Genomic DNA, 19,690 nt, shown 5'->3' with positions numbered 1-19,690 from the left:
CGAAAAGGGTAGTCTCCTTTATAAAAGATTAAAAGATCCAACACTCATGGAGAATGGGAGGACAAGCACTAAGAACCATAGTTTAACCAAGAGAAAACTTAGCCGATCATCCAGACCATTGCAACTGATTCCAGGAAAGTTACGCAGGCACTTAAACAAGAATACAGACCACCTTGACAAAAAAGGACCGTGTTAAGAAAGAATCAAAACAGGCACAGAAAGGCAAGTCCTGTAAGAATGGGACTCCTTCCATCAGTGCACCAAAGCTTTAGACCACAGCAGCTTATTGTTAAAACCGGGTTGATGCTGCCCAAAAAACGATCACAATTTTAATATGCCAAAAACCATGTCTCAGCAGAGAATGACTGCAACAGGAACCCAAGCATGCATCCAAAAAAACCATACAAGGTCAAATTGTAGCCTGCCAAAAGGTGAACATTATTAAAAAAGATTTAAAAATGGATAAGGTGAAGGTGAAGATTAAAAGTTACCCTGATTCTCTTGTCAATGTTGGTTAGAAAAAAGATTCCAACTTTTGGAGAAAAGTAAGCCAAAAGGAACTCTACTTATTCTAGCGTCACCTTCATCCTCAGATAAGAAGCACATTCTCCACAGTAGACAGCCTCAAAAAATTACTCTAGTAGAACACATATGATAAAGACTGAGCTGTTATCACACCCATCTCCAGACATCCAAACAAACATCAGATTGAGAATCCAGAATCGCAACAAACTATGCAAGCAAAGCATCCAGAATCCAGTAGCAATAATGGCATTCAAAGACTATAACACCAAGTTTGAGATGTATGTCAAGCAAGCATACAAGACCCCATTCGGACCAAAACAAGGTACTGAGCATCTGACAGAACTCAAAACAGTTGAACCACATATTCTTGCAAAGTTTCACACTGCCAAAGTGAGATTAGCTAGATTGGTCTCAGCAGATACATGAAGAAAAGACATCATTCTGTGGCCTCGAAGAATGTACACTTTCAACCTTTTCCTTGCACTTGCAGCATTTCCACCCGCTCCTCAACTGCAGAAACAATAACATATTTCCATCAGTACCATACAGAGATCATGAAAGATTGGCCACGGATAATAAATGTTCCACACCTTAAAAAAAGGAAATCCTCATTTCTCAAGAACGGAAGCCTCCTGGTCGCTCATATGGGCCAGAACGGTCACGATTATATCGGTCACTTCCAGAACTCCCACGATTACCACCATCCCTGTCGCGTCCACCATAACGATCCCCATTACGATCAGGCCCATAACGACTGTTACCACCACCACCACCACCATATTTAGAATCATTTCCACTGTACCGGCCTCCTCTTGCCCCATCACTAGATGGACACTCCCTTGCAAAATGCCCAGGCTTGCCACATTTAAAGCACTCCCCAGAATTGGAACCCCGGCCACCAACATAGTCACTATCCCGCCCACCACCGTAGTCACGATCCCGGCCACCACCATAGTAACGATCACGCCCTTGCCCCCGGTCACGGTCCCGATCACGGTCCCTACCAGAGCCCTGATGAGGCTGAGCTTTATCAACAGTAATAGCTCTCCCATCTAGATCCATACCATTCATTGCTTCAATAGCATCTTCCATTGCTCTCTTGTCATCAAAGGTGACAAACCCAAATCCACGAGAACGACCAGAAAACCTATCCACAACTACCTGTATAAAAGTGAATATTTCAAGTACATTCTTGAAAGATCTAAAAACTTCCACTCGATCCCACATCGCATGGCAACCATAAGAATCAAGAACTATTCTCCATTTAATTGTAAGAAATCAGTTTCTCACTTGTCAAAGATGATATTATAAGAATTTTGTGAATTTTTTTTGACAAACAAACCACAAATGAGCCTTAAAACATGGAAGGCATGCTAGCCATGTTTTCTCCTTTTACCCACAACTTGATGCTTGCTTGATTTTACAAGGAGAAGAGTTGCTGGTGCTGAAGAGACAGTCGGATACAGAGTGAGGATGATAAATGGACAAAGATAAAAGTACGTCAAACAGTTCTGGACAAAGATAAAAGTACGTCAAACAGTTCTAACTCTACCATCAAGAGATAAGATCTACACAACATACCAGTCTAAAAAAATTTTTCCCCAATGACTTTTCTTCAGAACTAAAAACTCTAAGAGGAACAATAATACTAACACAGAGAGAGTTGTTGAAACCCATTTCATCAGAGTACAGGTAAATGAAAGAAAATCTCAAAAGTTTAATTACCTTTGCTTCAACAAGATTGCCAAACTTTTCAAATGCATGTTTAAGACCACTGTCAGATGTTGACCATGCAAGACCCCCGATAAAACAACGGTATTCAACATCATCATCCATGTGTGCAATGCTGGAACTGTGATTTCATAACAATGAAATGGGCAATTGAGTTAGAAAATGACTCCTTTCTCTGACAAATATAAATGATCATAACAACACTAGATATACAATTATGTCGTTGTACTAATAACAGTCAACATAGTACTGAAAGCAGCTGCTCTTTAAGAACAACACCTAACAAAAATTAAGTTCAAATATCACGATTCTGTTCTATTACAAGCACCACTAGAAATGCCAAACAAGTAAAAACTAATTATACCAAGAAATTTAATTCTGGCCCTTAAATGATGAAATAAATTTGTACACTGGGCGAAAAGATGGACAGAATAGCCATGACAGGCACAATTATACAACTTAAGTACTTCTAGTAAGGTGCTCCCCAAGATAAAGAAGCCCATGAAGACAGTTTAAATGGAAATTGACAAGCAGAAAGATGATGCAAAGGCCAGCAGAGATTCTTCCATGCAGGAACAGGCAAACCAATATCTTTTTCTTTTCCAATCATTTGAATGACAACACATGGCTGTGTTCATATTTCCGTAAAATATTTTACAGGATTTGTTGAAAATCATAGCTGAAAAGCATAAAATAAAATTAATAATAACTGGTATAAATTACAATTAAATATTTTATGGTGAACAGACCGCAGTCATAGTGAACATGGGTTCCATTTCATTTTCAACATGCAATGCAACACCAGAAGTTCAATCTGGGTTTCAAAACTTAAGGTTCAGAGTAGATGTGATAGAACTGCAATACTGGATAGACCCCAAAATTAAGAATTGCAATTTGTGGGCATGGGCCTTGAGCTACCCATACTTGTGCCTTGATATAGGCGCAGGACTGCCCTAAGTATGGGTCAGGCCAGGTGACGAAGTAGCGCAGTGGGTTTAGAACCCAAACTCGGTTTTTGGTCCAAAGGGGGCTGATAGTGATTTACTTATTTATTTATTTGGGATTACTTGTAATCTTTCATTTTATTGTGCTCTGCTTTGGGTTAGCAACATAGGAGGTAAGTTAGCAGTTTCGTTGTTTTGAGTCAGAGAGTAGTTATTTATATGCATGTAATCCTACCTATTGGAGAGACAACTCTGTGAGCTACTAGTCCCTCTCTTTTCTCCTTTCTTCTTGGTTCTTCATAACCTTCTCAGGTATGATCCATCTCCCTCATCGTTTCCTTGTATCTTACTTATAATCCCTACTGATCTTCCTCTTCCTTCCATCACCCTACTCCCAGTGGTACCCATGACCAGGCACAACTGGTCTTCGGTCTCTCTCCTCCCTCCTTTCAACCTGGTTTTTGAGTCACAGGAAGGTTTCCCCTGGGTGACTAAACCAATGGAATCTCAGCCCCTAGCCCCTTGCCAATCATGAGAACCGAACCAAACTTCAGGGCTGGCCCTCTTGCTATCACTGGACATGAGTTGCAATCTATATATCATATCTTGATCTTTATTTTGGGGTGCTCTTCAGTAGGAATCAATAGGCCATTGTGTTAGCACACCTCCCCCAGATGTTTCAAGTCGATCCAATCCCTTTTGGTTGAGATTCGAATGTCTGAACTGTGCTGATTCTTCTGCCTGGCTAACTCCATTAAGAGGTTGACAACAACCTCTAAACTCCTTTTTGTTTGTCACCATAATTTCCCTTTTCATAAAACACCCTTCCTTTTTGTTTTAATTCTGCTGCCCTTTATTTATTGCTAATGCCTAGTCTACCCTTATTCTTCAAATACAAATCTCTTTTGCATCCTACCCATCTTAGTCTACCAAACAGCCCCATCACATTTCTGGTTATTTACAATTGCCATTTCCCTTTTATACTTGGATTATAGTTGATTGGGTGTGCCCATAGCAATCCGAGTCAGGGGTTTTGAACCCCGCATTGCATCACCAGGGCTGAGCACGTGGGTCTTTCCAGTACTACATATTTTTTTCATCATTCATTAAACAAGTTAAGAGTTTGGGATGCATGACTTGTAGGGTTCTATGTATATCATTGGTGAAGAATTCTCCACTAAATAACAGTAAAGGGGGGTGGGGGAGACCAAGAAGAAGATATTATCTAGCTCTTCAGAAGGTTCTAAGCTTCATAATGATTGCTAGTGAAGAAGGGATTAACCAACAGCTGCTGAAGCTTTGTGAGACCACTTGGATCCATCTGGATCCATCTAGGTAGCAAGATCATTTTCTCATATTGTATAGCAGCTTCCACCATGGGTTCATGGTTTTAGTGTGGTCAATTAGGCTGAGCTTGGCAACACTCTCGAAACTTAGTTTTTTATTTCAATTTCTCGTACATATGAATTAGAGGATAGTTTTTTTAATCTGCTCTACAATCTATGTCTGTTCATCTTGAAGTTGGTTTCGGGGTTTGATTGAGTTTTATTTTATAATCATTGAGTCAGTCATGGTCAGCAAGGTTTTGTCTAATTAGGTTTCCTTCAGTTGACTTCCCAAAAAACATATGTAATATAAGTTGGTCAAAGTAACCTGCTTTCTCATATACCTGGAAGTAAAAGCTACTGGTTGCCGATATCCTGCCTTCTTTAAGATAGAACTGGAATACAATAAAGAAGATGGATTCTCACCTAAATTTCTCACAAGTCACACCTTCAATTATAAAATTCCTTTTATGACTAGTGCACCTCAATCAAGTCCCTAATCTTCAGACCTCATCAACCTTCAGAACGCTAATAAGATCAAACCCTAAATAAACTCTATACATATATAGACCCAAATATACACCAAAACAAGGCTAATCTGCCCAAGTAGCAAGCAAACTTCCAGCTCATCCTACAAAACTAATACAGAAAATAAGGATTAAACCTACTTCATCTGATAAGCATACATAAAAGGTCTAGACCATCAAAGCATATTGGTCTGATCTCATTGGGACCACCCTGCCCGACCAGGCAAGATAACATCCAGTCCAGGTCCAATGACATCGTCAAAAACTACTATGCATGTCTACCAATTTCTAGAGGGAGAGGAGAAGAAAATCTGGGACTGCTCTGGACCCCACACTCCGATTTTCCATATCTTTACAAACGATTGCAATCCACATTTACAAAGCCATTGATGAACCTTTTCTGGTTTACCAATCACCAACTATACAATTTCTTGCATTATCACCAAATCACTATAGGTCTGAAGCAATGAATAAAACCTATTTGTCCAGTCATGATGATTTATTCAACATGATTCTTCTAAACAAGAAATTATAAAAATCTGTACAGCTACGGTTTCGTCCAAAAAAGAACAAGAAAGCCCCCAAGGTATGATGCACCAAGTTAAATTCAGGAACCAAAATTTTATTTAGTTTCTTTGGTAAATCCACAAGCAATCTGTTCAGTTGACTTTCTTTCTTATATTCAGGTAAATCGGGAAATAGTCTTTACATTCAGGAACTAATATGTGGCCTTATTTTTTGTCGGTTGACTAATGGAACAAAAATCCCTTAGTTGATTTTTTATTGGTCAACCTCTGTTTTAGTTAATAGATGTTGACCACTACAAAGTTCACCAGGTTGCTGCCCATGTAATCAGAACATTTTTTTCCCTTCTCTTGTGAAAAACAGTTATTGCAGGGATTTCTCAACAAAGACCAATAAGAATCTTTTCGAACTCTAATTGCAAAATCTCTCCAAATTGACTCCACCATCAAAGGTAGGCCCCCAGCAGGGATTTTACGGTTCCCACTCCAGGTGCCCTGTACCACATAGGTCCCGTATAAACTTCCTACAGCTTGTACTCTTTCCACAAGGTTTACTTCCATTAATCTTTAGGTTTTTTCTCCTCTGTTTTGGTGATACGATATCTTTTGTTTCGCAAGTCAAAATAGAGTTCAAAATTTCTGCAATCAATCCAACCACCTTATCATTCTAATTTTTCTCACCAACTGAATCAGGTTATCCTCGCATATTTTCATTACACAGCCATTTGAACCCCACCAATTACGATAGAACAAATTGTATGGTCTCTAATTTTCGAGGTAATGAATAAACACACCTATTCCGCATCGACAACTGATTAAATATGATTGTTAGTACAAGAACTTTCATACAAACGCTATACCCAAATGTTTTGATCCATAAAAGAAAAAGAAGAAGAAGATGAAAAAAAAAAAAAAAAACAGCGAATCAATCGAGGGGAAGACAAAAGGGAAAACGAAGTACCAACCACCGATGGAGAGAAGATCTAAACAGATCTGAGAAATCAATAGAAAAGGTTGATCACAGTGTACCTGTCAAACTAAGTAGTATAAATCGAAGAAAAGATTTCCACTTCTCTTTCTTTGCAAGAAACCGCAAACCAGACGAGCGAATGGCTAAGACCTCTCCCTCTCTCTCTCTCTCTCTCTCTCTCTCTCTCTGTCTCTCTGTCTGTGAAAAGAGTGAACTCAGTGAAGACTTGAAGAGGCGGTGAAGTATTCAGATACGTATCAAACCCGATAAAAGATTTAGACACTTTGTTCGGGGCGGGGCTGGTATGGGATAGGATGGGCTGGGCTTGGAGAGACTAAGATCCAATGACTGAATTTGCCCATGGTCCATAAGTAAGTCCAGTCCATGAATCTAGAATCAAGACATGGACAGAATAAGATAAACCAACCACACACATAACAAGGCTTATTTATGCATCGGAAAATATTGTAATCAAAATTGGTGAAAAAAAAAAGTTTATAACCATACTTTTTTTACCATTTTAATATAACACGCAATCTTCTTTAATGAAAGTAAAATTCTTTCATTTTACATGTTACATGATTTTATTGAAATCCACCCAATACATTTTCTACTCATGAAATTGATAGGGTGAATCAACTATAGACGATTTTACCATTTTGCTTGCAACTCATATGCTTATCTATAGAGGTTGGATCTAATGATAAGATATTAGTGATGAATAAAAACATCCTATGGGTGAAGGAAAATTTTCTCTTATGCAAACATGTGTTCCGATTTAGGGTTTGCACCTAGGGAATTAGATACGGAGTCAACTCAGCCATGGTAAAGTTTGTCCAAATCAGGCATTAGACCTATTTCAAGCAAGGGAACAACTAATATTGGACAAATTGCCTTTGTTTTTGGGTGTCTATTGACTATCAAGTGCTTTTGCTTATTCCAAGCCTCTTTATTCCTTTCAACTTTTATAAAAGCTTCTTAATTTATTCCCAGACATCCCTATTCAAAAGAGTATATAGCATATCTTTGCACCTGTTAACAAATTTTCAAAAATACAAAGACCAAATTCTAGAGAGAGAAAATAGAGAGAAAGTGCTATCGAAATTCAAAAGAGATCTTAATAGGTTAATATTGCATTGGTGCTAATTAGAATTTAATTATTTTAAGGCTATGATTAGTTGAAGGAAATTGCAACTCTAATTGTTATAAATAAAAATGACAAAATAATAATAAAAAAATAAATTTCAAACAAAATTGCAACACTAGAAAAAAAAATACCTACCCATTTTTCTAGATAAAAAAAGGGGAAAAAGTTCCACACAATTCAAAAGAGATCTTAATAGTTAATATTGCATTAGTCCTAACAATGTGTGCCCCACCTAGATGATAATGTCCTCGGAACTACCATGGGTTCAGCATGAAAGATTTCCCAACATTGACTCGTGGGGAACTCTTTCCCACAAAAATGAGACTTGACATTAAACTTATAGTAGTTATGAAACAAATAGTTTACTAAAAGTATGTTTTTAGAAAATATATTTTCACATAAGAAATCAATTTCGTGAGGAATCTCTCCTACAAAAATGATTGTAACATTAAACTTCTTATGCATAAAAAATAAATAGTTTACTAAAAGTATGATTTTAATCACTAAATGTTTAATATAAAAACATTAATCCTTTTTTTTTTTTTTTTCTTTCTAGGTACTGAATCAGTTTAAAGTTGAGGGAGGCTGCAGCATGCATCCAAAAAAGAAATAAAATTACCTAAGTCTTCTTTGTGGGATGCTGGTTCCAACTCACTTATATAATTATCAAATATATTGAAAGTATTGCCAGATACGACTTTTATTTAAAAAGCATTCTTTATGGCATAGAGACTAAAGTTGCACTTAAAAATAATAAAAGGAAGCAAGAAATTTACTTGCCGACATAGGTACACGTCAAGACACAGCGTGCAGAATGACCTTACTGCCCCAAGAACCCTCCATGTCCTTTTCCTCTTCCTCCCCTCCTTCCACCCAAAAAAAAAAAAAAAAAGAACCTACCAAATATTGCATGGGCCATGCAAGTGATACTTTGTAATGAAGCATCAAAAAGCTGTGCAGCCCCTCCAACTACCACTGCCTTTGCTCCTTCACCCATATCCTTAATTTCAGACCTAACAATAGACATTAACTTAGCCACTTAGGGTTCTGATGAGTCCACGGCTCCAATAGTTCCAAACAAGTCCCTATCAAAAAAAAAAAAAAAAAAGGTTTAAGACTATTATATAAAACAAGAAAAGCTGAGTTACCCTTTTGGATTATAAAACACTAAAGTCAGTGCTACTAAAAAGGCCCATTTGAAACTGTAGTGCTTTGAAAGGGCCTCAAGCCCCATGATCTGAAACAACCCTGCAGACACCAATTAAAGGAGAAAGGAACCCTTTTTTTAATTTTGAAGATCTTTAGGATTGAATATCAGTATCACTGCACCCTTTTTTTTTTTTTTTTGTTCCCCCTATCGTGGAAGACTTTGGACCTTGGGCTCTTTGCCCTCATCAAATAACCAGAAATTTTAAGAACCATTGGACCGGTTTGGTTGGACCATGATTGGACCATTAGTTCTACCAACAGTCATAGCTGAAAGACATAAGCCCATTAAGCTATGGTCCACATCAGTTACCCCTCAAGTATTCCATCCCCTCGTATGCTTGTGAGTCCCTCCACCCAATAGTTTAAACTTTTAGATTGAATATTTATATGGTATTTGAGCGAGTTTTCTCCAATCCTACTGTCGATATCTCTAGACCTGCCTTTGTTCATCGTGAATACAGTTCCATCGTACCTTGTATACCTATGAGGCTATGAGTCCCTCCACCAAACAGTTCCAACTCATCAATGAGAAGGGTTTCTAATCACGCACAGTATTTAATTATATTAATACAACCTTTTAATCCTTTATGGTCTCTTATCATTGACTAACAGTACCCTGGAGCTAGATAGGTAGTTGGGTGATCAGATTATATTCCCTTTTTTCACATGGAAGTACAGATTTGTGCTTGTGAGTGATACTCTACAATGCTTAAATAATCTCATTAATAATAAATCAATCTCCAATAAAATAATTAAACTGATAAGCAAGCTTTTCATAAAATATATGGGTACTTTCTTGGTTATTAGAACCATGGAACTCCATCAAGTGTAAGGTTATTATCTCATTTTTTGTGGAGAAAGGAGGACCACAAAGAATGAGATAAGCACTTGCACAATTGATTGGTTAGGAAAATGTACACTACAAAGTCAAAAGGCCAATAACATTGTTGAGTCTCTTAAGAAAACCCAAAATCTGATATGCATGTGGGTGGGTCTAAGTTCAGGAATAGAGGAACTCTACAAACTTGAATGGTTGGAGAGGGAAGGAAGACAGTCAAAGACAAATAATAAGTGTATCCAACTCAAGGGACAGAGTAAGTGGTGGTTCAATTCTATTAAATGAAGTTGTAGGACCAAGCAATACCAATCCAATTGCTATGTTTTGAACCACAAAGCATGGCAATTGGATTCTGAAAATGGCAGAATCCACCTTAATGAAAAATGTCCAGAATCTAGATTTCTAGATTCATGACTCTTATTTGAGACCCTGAATTTGGAATTAGAATCTGAACCAAACATATCCTGAAAGAAAAATGGCTGTAGAATCCATCATTATGAATCTGTTTCTACAGTGATTGTCTCCAATATTGATGGTATCTACATTCCATGTTTGTCATGCATTGCTGTGTTGGATTGTCAATGAGATTAAATTTCAACATGTAATTGCCAATAATTCGGTAATGCAGTAAGTGCACTCCATGGTCATGAATGGGTGGAGAGTTTAGTCCCACATCGATTGGATAATGTGCAGACGCCAAATGATGTCAGAATGGATTTTCAGAACACCGATTAGAATATATAATTCATTGTTCCTATAAAGTAGGAGATGCACTTTTAGCATTAATTAGGAGGAGATCAAGAGAAGTTCTGGTGGAGATATGCTCTCTCCCTCCAAATAAGAACCAACACATGCTTTGATATATGTAGCTTTTGTGTTTATTTCTGTGCCCATCTCTCTCTCTCTCTCTCTCTCTTACAAGAATGTGGATAATAAACATCTGGACCACCAGTCTAAAGTAATCATCAACATCTCTCTCTCTCTCTCTCTCTCTCTCTCTCTCTCTGCTGTGTTTGTGATCCTTCTTGAATCCACGAAGAGGACTTCTTTCTTTTCAGTCTTGGATGGTCATGCATAACTCATAGGACTCCCAGTAACCTACAAGTGATAAGTTACAAGTGAGAACTGTTTGCCTCTCAAAGTTTAAATCTGCAGTGCTTGGTGCTTAAGGTGAGTTACTCCTCACTCCTCTGTTATGCTCTTTTTCTTCCCCATCTAGTCACTGTAGTACATTACTTGCTTATGGTTTCATAAGATGAAGAAGAGAATAGAATAGCAAAAGGGGACTTTCTAGTTGAGGGAGTTTCAGTGTTTACTTTGATGTCATCTGGGTTTGGATGTGGAATATGAAATCATTTCATAAATTTATCTTCTCTATATCATAAGATTAGATTGTCTTACTAATCAAGTGCTTATGGAAAACCAAAATGAAACAATTTAAATTCAGTTACATCCTCCATTATTTTCATTTTTTTATTCAGATTATCTTTTTTTAAGTGAATTCTCATTCAACCATGTTTGAGCCATTTGAAATCATAATTTTTAGATTTAAGAAAAAAATGACATTTGATCACATAGGCTACTGATCAAACAGAAATTTTTACTACTTTTTCAGCTTTTGTATGGTATTTACATGGAAAACAAACATGGCCTTAAATAATGAATGACTGCCAGCTTAGCTTAGTAGTCGCACTTTCCGCTTGAAGAACTAGCACCACCCAAGGAAAAAGGTCATGGGACCGTAACAATGGCGCATACTAGGATAAAATAATCCCCTCTCAAAAAAAAAAAAAATGGTAATTTCAACACACAAGCTGTTCTTTTGAGATGACATACAAGTTAAAAAATGAAATAAAATAAAAAATCTAAAATCTAAAAAATAAAAAATAAAAAAATTTACAACCCTTGCCCTACATAAAGGAAAAAGTTCATTTTCAAATTAATTTTGTTTGAATAGTCAACCATTTTGAGCCACATGGACCAACTGACCTTTTTATTAATTGTCAAAATTCTATTTTAGATTTAATCAAATACCATATCATATATATTCGTACATCCTAGCTTTTATTTTTTAGTCATTTATGCCTGGACATTTTCCCATAATATTTATATTTTTAAAGCTTTATTTTGTCATTTGACAAATCTTATTAATCTGCAATAAATAAAGGTCGGCCAGCGTGCCTGCACACATGTTCATCCCATCATATTCTCTCTCTCTCTTTTTCTCCTCATAGATTCCTCTCGTCTTTTCACCACTCATCTAAATAAGTTGCGTACCACTTAGAAAAATATCCTCTTTAATTATTTAGCCACCCAAGAAATCATCCCGACGATGAGAGGACCTGTGGGACGACTTGAGCTGCATGTTCATGTGCTTAGGGTGTGTGTCTGGATCCCCTCCACCATTGGATGATTCCTTGTGCTTGCTATCTACCCTAGGGAAGATGGATATCATACTCTAGTCTCTTAAGTGTGTGAAGGGACTATGACCAATTTCATTGTCTCACACATGTGTTTAGGCATCGGGTATTGGTCAGATCAGTTTTGGTATCCATATCATATCAAATAAATTGGGCGATGGTTATTTGTATCAGTCATATCAAATGTTTTTGCCCAAAAAATATCGATACCTGATCAAATCTGAACTTCTATACCCTCAATCCATACCCTATCCATATTGTATCAATGAAGGGTATCAACCATAGGGATTGGGTACGGGTAATATAAGGGTAAAATTGACCGATTTGAGATCCGATAACTGAGAAGTAAATCCTACCGACGATATACTATTGAGAGCATTCCGAATCTTTAGGGAAAATTTCATGATTACCCATTTTTGGGTTTCATTTTACAAAATTACTCACCAAAAGTTTCAGATAACAAAAATACTCAAAATTAGATTTTCCTTTATAAAATTACCCACTTAAAGTTTAAGTTAACAAAAATACCCAAAATTGAGTTTGAGTTTACAAAACTACCCACTCAAAGTTTCATTAATAAAAAAATACATGATTATATGTGGAAGATGAAGACTCACTATTTTGGGTACTTTTGTAAACCCAAACTTGATTTTAGGTATTTTTGTTAACTGAAATTTTAGGTGGGTAATTCTGTAAACACAAACCTAATTTTGGGTATTTTTGTTAACCAAAACTTTTGGTGGGTAATTTTGTAAAAGAAAACCCAAAAGTGGCTAATCATGTAATTTTCCCAATCTTTTATTCCACTTATTTGACGTAAATGCCCTCTTGATACCAATCCAACAACCCATATTATGGTCGTTCTTTAACTTGCGTCTGTTCTCGTTCGTACTTAATCACTACCTTCCCCAACTCCCGCTCGCCTATTCCGTACAACCGACCGGCTCTGGAGCTCCCCGACCGAACCAGACGGCCAATACACGGCGATATCAGGCGGCGAAGATAATTACAACTTCTACCGGAAAAACACGCAAAGATTGAAGCTCGAACAAAGCTCTGTTTCTTTTCCCGTTTTGTAATGGCCGTAACAGGATCCCGGGAAACCGGGACACCCGCAGTGGTAAAGCCAGGGGTCGGGATATGAACTTTAATGGCAGAAATCGACAGGAACGCGAAACCCTAGGATCGAGGTGGAGACGACGAGGTAGGTTACCAGAGAGAACAGAGACCAGAGACAACCATCCAATCCAGACCTAGTTCGGAAGTATGGCTGACATCTGTCAGTTTTCAATGGCCTGATTCAACCGTATCTCAGGCTATAAAGAGCGATCGCTTTCACTTGGTAAGCCTTTAGCAGCTAACCTGGCTCGTTCTCTTCTACATTTCGAAAAAGCGGTCTTTAATGCAGCTTGGAAAGTTGAGAGGAGAGGTCGTAAACGGTAAACCTCTTTAAAAAGCGTATCAGTGAATCGATATCGATATCGATGCCGATACGGTATGAATGTCGTATTCTTTTTTATGGAAAATTATTGTTTTGATCTTTCATCGATATCAATACGGCTTTATATGACTGATCAGATCGGTATCGGCGAGGATTCCTGATTCGTATATACTTACCATATATGGCCTATAATTATAATATTTTTCTAATTTTGTGCACCTGATCTACCAATGGTAAAATAAAAAAAATAAAGATTATCAATTGACTACGTTGTATCTAATATCTATTGGCATTGCCTATTAGAGAAAAAAAAAATTATATCCATGGATACGATATTATATTTCTCTATATAGATGATATATTGAATATCAATCTAAATTTTGATATGTAATTGATTTATATTTTTTCTCAATGTTCCAATGTTAGAATTTTTAGATCATCTTTCCACCGAAAAAGAAAATAGTGCACTCATCTACTTCGAGTGAATATATCTTAGAAGTGTGTAGACACATATAAGGACAATGAGATCATTTAATATCAAAAAAGAAATAACTAGAGAAAATAACATAAACTTACAAATAAGAAAGATTCTAATAACATAGAGAAACACACCAATGTGGCAAAGTGTATCGTAAAACTTTTCCTCCCAAAATAAAATGAGCAAAAATAAAAGATATTGGGGTTTTTTTTTAGAATGAAAAATTTGATTTTGTAGTAAGTAGTAATTATTATTAATTATTATTTTTAGTAAGGTCAGTAAGTTGGTAATTGATTTTCTATAGTTGACATAGAAGATCTTATAAATTGTTTTTTTTTTTTTTTTTCACTCTATAAATTTTTATATGAAAGGAAAAGCTTTCCATTTCCTTTAATGGAATAACAATATGGATCGAAGGAAAGCGAGATTTGTAGAGACGGGGGGGTGGGATTTGGCAGAGTTAAGAGTTGCGAAAATGGCGTCTTCTTTCCCGGGCCAGACCCAAGACCCAGCCGCTCGTGCGTCGTAAACTGTAATCTTCGTATCCAGATCTCGATGCTTGTGTTAATGATTCTGTTTTATAAAGTGTTGCGCGCAGGCTTAATTCGTACGCTCCTTTCTCTCTCTCTCTCTCTCTCTCTTCCAATTTCTCTCTATCCCCTTCTCTGCTTTCTCCGATTTAGAGCTCGAGTCTATTACTTCACTTCCTTGTTTAAGTTTCTTTTTTCTGGGTTCAGAGCATTTTGTGTTTGTATTCGTTTCAATGAATGTGTGAATTTGACAAATTGAAGGTGACACCTGGTGGTCGGCAATGATTATTAATGGTGGCGTTGCTTTGCATGGAAATCGAGGTATCCTATTTGAACATTTTCAAGTTTCAACTGTTCTTTTTGTTCGTTTCTCTATTTTGATTAGTGTTGTAAATTCCTGGGTTTTCGGTTCTCCATTTGCATTATGGGTAGGTGTGGTTTCTCCATTGGTGTTTTCAAATTAGAAAACGAAAGCTTTAGCTTAGCGGGTCTTTTGGGAGATTGATACGTCGTACCTAGCCATTGTGTTGTAGAACTGCTTTGTTTGATTGTGTAGCTTAATTCTGTGGACACTACTGGCCATTGTCTTCTCAGACGGCTCTATTTGTTTTAGCTTCATTCTGTGGATTCCACTCGGCGGGGTCATCAAGCGGGAGACTCGCTCCGTGAATTAGGGTTCTTGTGCTCTGGACCATCTGGGTATATATTTAAACGGTTTTTTGCTTTTGATTCCTATCAAAGCTTGTTAAGCATGTAGTTGTGGTTTTGAAAGTGGAATTTTGGTCTTAATTCCATTAAAAGACATGCCGAGTGGTGATGAAGGGACGGAAGACGTTTTCTTTGATTCGGTGGATTGTATTCAACCTTATGATTCCGCAGCTTCAGACAATTCTGTGAGTTTGAGTTCAGTGTTGGCTTTTGGCGAATCAGAGTACGAAATTTGGAGGAAGGAGCCGAGGAGCATTCGTGAACGCCGGGGAATATTTCTTGGCAGCATGGGTTTCAATGAATTTGCTCTCTCTAGAAGGGGTTGTTCGCTGGAAATTGACGGAGATACTTCTTGTAGTAGTTCACCAGAGAATGCAGGGGTGGAAAGGATCACAGAATGCAGTGGGGCTGTCTCAAGGTTGTGGGCGTCATGTGGTGATGTTCAGGTGGAAGATTTGGTCTATGATGGAAGGGAGACTGATGCTAGAACAGAGTCTGTAGATCAGGAGTTGGATTCCTCAACGCCAAAGAAAGTGGCATCTTCTAGAGAAAAATATGGTGGGCAGCTGAATGTAAATATGAATAAAATGAGGACGTTGTGGAGAAGCCTCAAAATGAAGAGTAAAGGAAGAGAGGCAATGGGCAAAGTTGATGATTCTGGATCAAGCCCGAGAATGGCTACGACAAACAGACTGCATGTGCGGCACAACAGGAAGAGGTTGATGGAGTTTACTGGGCTTTACATGGGACAAGAAATTCAAGCTCACAAGGGGAAGATCTGGACTATGAAATTCAGTCCAGATGGCTGCTACTTGGCAAGTGGTGGTGAAGATGGGGTTGTTCGCATTTGGCGTATTACATCAGCAGATGCTTCTTACAAATATGTTACTAATGAAGGGTCTTCCAAATTTCTTAACATGGTGAAAGGGGGAAAGCTTGTCATGGGAAGAAAAAATTTAAATCCTGCATCTGTTGTCATTCCGAAGAAGGTCTTCAAGGTTGAAGAGTCACCAGTTCAAGAATTTCATGGCCATGTCGGTCATGTGCTGGATCTTTGTTGGTCAAAATCTAATGTGAGTAGTCTATTCAGTAAAAAACAGTGCCTACTGCTAATTCATATCTTGTTTTCTTATCTGCTTTTCTGTTTCACTCTAGGATGTCATCCAAATACTTCTCCTGTAATCTTCCATGAACTAAATTATATGTTCTGTTGTAGTTTCTGTTGTCATCATCCAATGACAAAACCGTTCGTCTATGGAAAGTTGGTTCTGATGAATGTCTCAATGTTTTTTACCACAACAATTATGGTAAGTTAAAAAATGTCATACTTGTTTTGTTTCTTGTTTTGCTTTGTAGGTAAAGCTTCTATTTTTAAAACTAATTGTGTTCATTTTCTCTTTGCATGGTACAGTGACCTGCATTCAATTCAATCCTGTTGATGAAGGATACTTTATCAGCGGATCGATAGATGGTAAACTTCGACTTTGGGGAGTCTCAGAAGGACGAGTGGTTGATTGGGCTGATGCACGGGATATTATAACTGCCATATGTTATGAACCTGATGGACAGGTTTCCTTGTTACTCTATTTGGCCTCACTAAGTGTTCTGTGTGCTTTTATTGAGATTTTAGTCTTGTAAACTTACTTATCTAGGGTAACTTAATTTTTCATTTTTATCAAGCAGGGATGCATTGTTGGTTCCATTACAGGCAGTTGCCGCTTCTATGATGCATCAGGTATCCAATTATGCTGTGTTGGAGGCCCACAATTTTGTTTTACTTGTCATCGAATATCATCCACTGCCCTCAAAGTCTTACTAAATTGCTTACGTTGTTCTCTAGCCAATCATCTGCAGCTGGATGCACAAATTTGTATTCAGAGAAGAAAAAAGTGCTTTGGAAACAGGATAACTGGCATTCAGGTGAATAATTTTCAGTGTCTCACTTCTTTATAATTTTTTTTTTCATTTAGTTATGTCAATTATTAAGTCTTATTTTCAATTCTGTTCCGATTCTTATCATTTCTTTTCACGACAGTTTTCCATGGATGATTTTCATAGAGTTGTTATGATAACATCAGCTGATTCAAAAGTTCGCATTTTGTCTGGGGTTGAAGTTATTCATAAATACAGAGGTATAACAACATAACTGTTTACTTTCCTCTTGATGAGTTTCAGGGTTGGAAACATTGTTTTCCAATCCAGTCAGGATACTTCCCAAATTCATGTATATATATATCGAACAGACATCTTAAATATTACTCATACTGATGTTATGAATGTCCCATGCTTACCCCCAAACTGAATGCTTAAGTTGTACCATAAATTGGCAAGAATAACAGATTTCCTTGAAGATGCTTCTTAGAATTGATAGGGTGAAACCCCTCCAGCACTTGCATGTTTATGTCAATGAAAAGAACCATAGTTAGAAGACAAGGTATTGATTTTCTTGATGTTAGCAGCCCAGAGGCTCCTATTGACTACTCAGATATCACCCTTGTATTGAACACTTTGTTGTGGTTTACTCCCTTCCTCTCATTTGCAAATCTAGTTACCTTAAAAAATGTCACAGATATTTGAGGTTTTCTGAGTCTCAGTAGCCTGATTCCTATTGTAGCCCAGCTCCTTTGCTTATTGTAGTAGTGCAAAAGGTCTTTTAGAGTATTACAACTAATGTCCCACTCTTTTGTTTTGGCAATTGGAACCCCCCCCCCCTCCCCCCCTGGGGGGAGGTCTTTTGATTTGTGCGTTTGAATGCATTTCTTTAACCTCAGGGTGATGGGTTTGGATTCTTGAATATTTGGTTGTTATATTTTAATGTGAAGCATCATCCTCATCTGTCAACAGTATTGTTTTTGAACAGGTCTCTCCAAGTCTGGGAGCCAGATGTCTGCCTCTTTCACTTCTAGTGGCAGGCATATCATCTCAGTAGGCGAGGATTCTCGTGTGTATATCTGGAACTATGGTGGCTCTTCTGTTCCATCATACAGGCAGCCAAAATCTGTGCGTTCGTGTGAAAACTTCTTCGTGGAAGGAGGGGTATCTGTAGCAATACCATGGTCTGGTGGGGAAATGGCGTGCTGCAGTCCCCATTGTTCCTTGAAAACGCAAGAACACTTGGACTCTGTCTCATGGCTCACAGATACTGAGCGGTTTTCTCTTGGCAGTTGGTTCTCCATGGATGGTTCATCAAGGACTTGTGCAACATGGCCTGAGGAGAAACTTCCCTTTTGGGCTGTACCAGTTACAGACCATGACCATCATCATCCCCACCACCATCACAGTAATCATACAGCTCTGTCAGCTACATGGGGTATGGTGATTGTTACAGCAGGTTGGGATGGAGTTATAAGAACTTTCCATAACTATGGCTTACCAGTCGTGCTATGAGAAAATATTTATAAGTTATAACCAAAATCAATGTAAAATCATAGGGTAGGCTCCTTTGCCTGGCTATTTTATTCATGCAACCAGGCTTTACATGTTCCCTGGCTCTTCTTGGCTGTGGGTTCTGCAAAATTCCATCTTTTTTGCAGATATATTTATGTGTAAAGAGTTAAAAGTGATCAATTTGATACGTGAAAAGAATACAAAATTTATAGTTATCCATCCATGGGGAGACTGTGTTTGGTTCCCTGCTTCCTGTGTCTCATTTGATTCAGAGCTTCTAATTTGGAATTGGTAAGCTCAAATTTCTTCCTTTAGTATTCAGTCTCTTTCCAAGGAAAATTTCTTAAGAAACAAAAATATTGGCATTCCCTATCTTTCATGGAGTTAAGCTTAGCTCAACTGGTCCTTTTCTGCCAATGATATTTTCAAGACACGAACAAAATATGCAGAAGACAGGTCACATACCCAAATGAGTAGGATCCGACCCAACAATCATTTACCAAAGTTGAACCGAACCCTTTAAATCATTTACCAAAGTTGAACTAAATAACAAACGGTTTGGGTTTGATTTGGTTCAGATTTGAACCGATGCTTCATTGTTTCTAAACCAATCAAATAGAACAAACATATTAACAAACCGGTTGGTTCCTTAGCTTGATCCAAAATTTGGTTTACTTAAATTCCCTTATCTTTCTCTAGTTCAGAAACTTCCAGATTCTGAAGGTTGCCACTGGCCATTCGCTTTTCAAATGTGAAATTTTTTTGTGAAGGGTTCACCGACGAATCTAAGGATTATCATTACTTTCCGCTATATGTTGGAGATCCGAAATACCGCTATATGTTGGAGATTCGAAATACTCTTCACTATTGCAGGCATTCATCCAAGTACAATAATGGCTATCGAAAATGAATTCACCCTTCGCCGTTGTTTAAGGAAAACTCGGTCTAATTTTAACTGTCTACAAAATTCTAGGATTCTAATAAGA

At 37.6% G+C, this 19,690-nt stretch overlaps 2 protein-coding genes across 13 annotated transcripts; one reads left to right on the top strand and one right to left on the bottom strand.

The window, feature by feature from the left end:
* Window positions 1-748: 748 nt before the first annotated feature.
* On the bottom strand, window positions 749-6,772 carry LOC122087397 (glycine-rich RNA-binding protein RZ1A-like). Its single transcript, XM_042656514.1, has 4 exons — window positions 6,606-6,772; window positions 2,251-2,377; window positions 1,116-1,686; window positions 749-1,035 (listed from the first exon to the last, which is right to left on the bottom strand). The coding sequence occupies exons 2-3, from the start codon at window positions 2,359-2,361 to the stop codon at window positions 1,141-1,143; spliced, it is 657 nt and encodes a 218-aa protein (XP_042512448.1). The 5' UTR covers window positions 2,362-2,377; window positions 6,606-6,772; the 3' UTR covers window positions 749-1,035; window positions 1,116-1,140.
* A 3,985-nt stretch (window positions 6,773-10,757) lies between these two features.
* Window positions 10,758-18,927, top strand: LOC122094464 (WD repeat-containing protein 44-like). 12 transcript variants are annotated; one of them, XM_042665244.1, is made up of 11 exons: window positions 10,768-10,910; window positions 14,451-14,686; window positions 14,871-14,930; window positions 15,204-15,308; window positions 15,411-16,390; window positions 16,534-16,624; window positions 16,729-16,886; window positions 17,001-17,052; window positions 17,158-17,237; window positions 17,353-17,449; window positions 18,178-18,927. In XM_042665244.1, exons 5-11 carry the CDS (start codon window positions 15,413-15,415, stop codon window positions 18,702-18,704), a joined length of 1,983 nt encoding a protein of 660 aa, XP_042521178.1. In that variant the 5' UTR covers window positions 10,768-10,910; window positions 14,451-14,686; window positions 14,871-14,930; window positions 15,204-15,308; window positions 15,411-15,412; the 3' UTR covers window positions 18,705-18,927. The 12 variants fall into 12 exon arrangements, with proteins under 12 accessions (XP_042521182.1, XP_042521180.1, XP_042521178.1 ...); XM_042665240.1 differs by having other exon boundaries at window positions 10,769-10,910; window positions 15,223-15,308; XM_042665248.1 differs by having other exon boundaries at window positions 10,758-10,910; window positions 15,204-16,390; window positions 18,162-18,370.
* The last annotated feature ends 763 nt before the right edge of the window (window positions 18,928-19,690 follow it).

Source organism: Macadamia integrifolia, chromosome 2, assembly GCF_013358625.1.
Source record: "Macadamia integrifolia cultivar HAES 741 chromosome 2, SCU_Mint_v3, whole genome shotgun sequence".
Taxonomy (NCBI): Eukaryota; Viridiplantae; Streptophyta; class Magnoliopsida; order Proteales; family Proteaceae; genus Macadamia; species Macadamia integrifolia.
The sequence above is the reverse complement of the archived record's forward strand: the minus strand, read 5'-3'. Positions and strand labels throughout refer to the sequence as shown.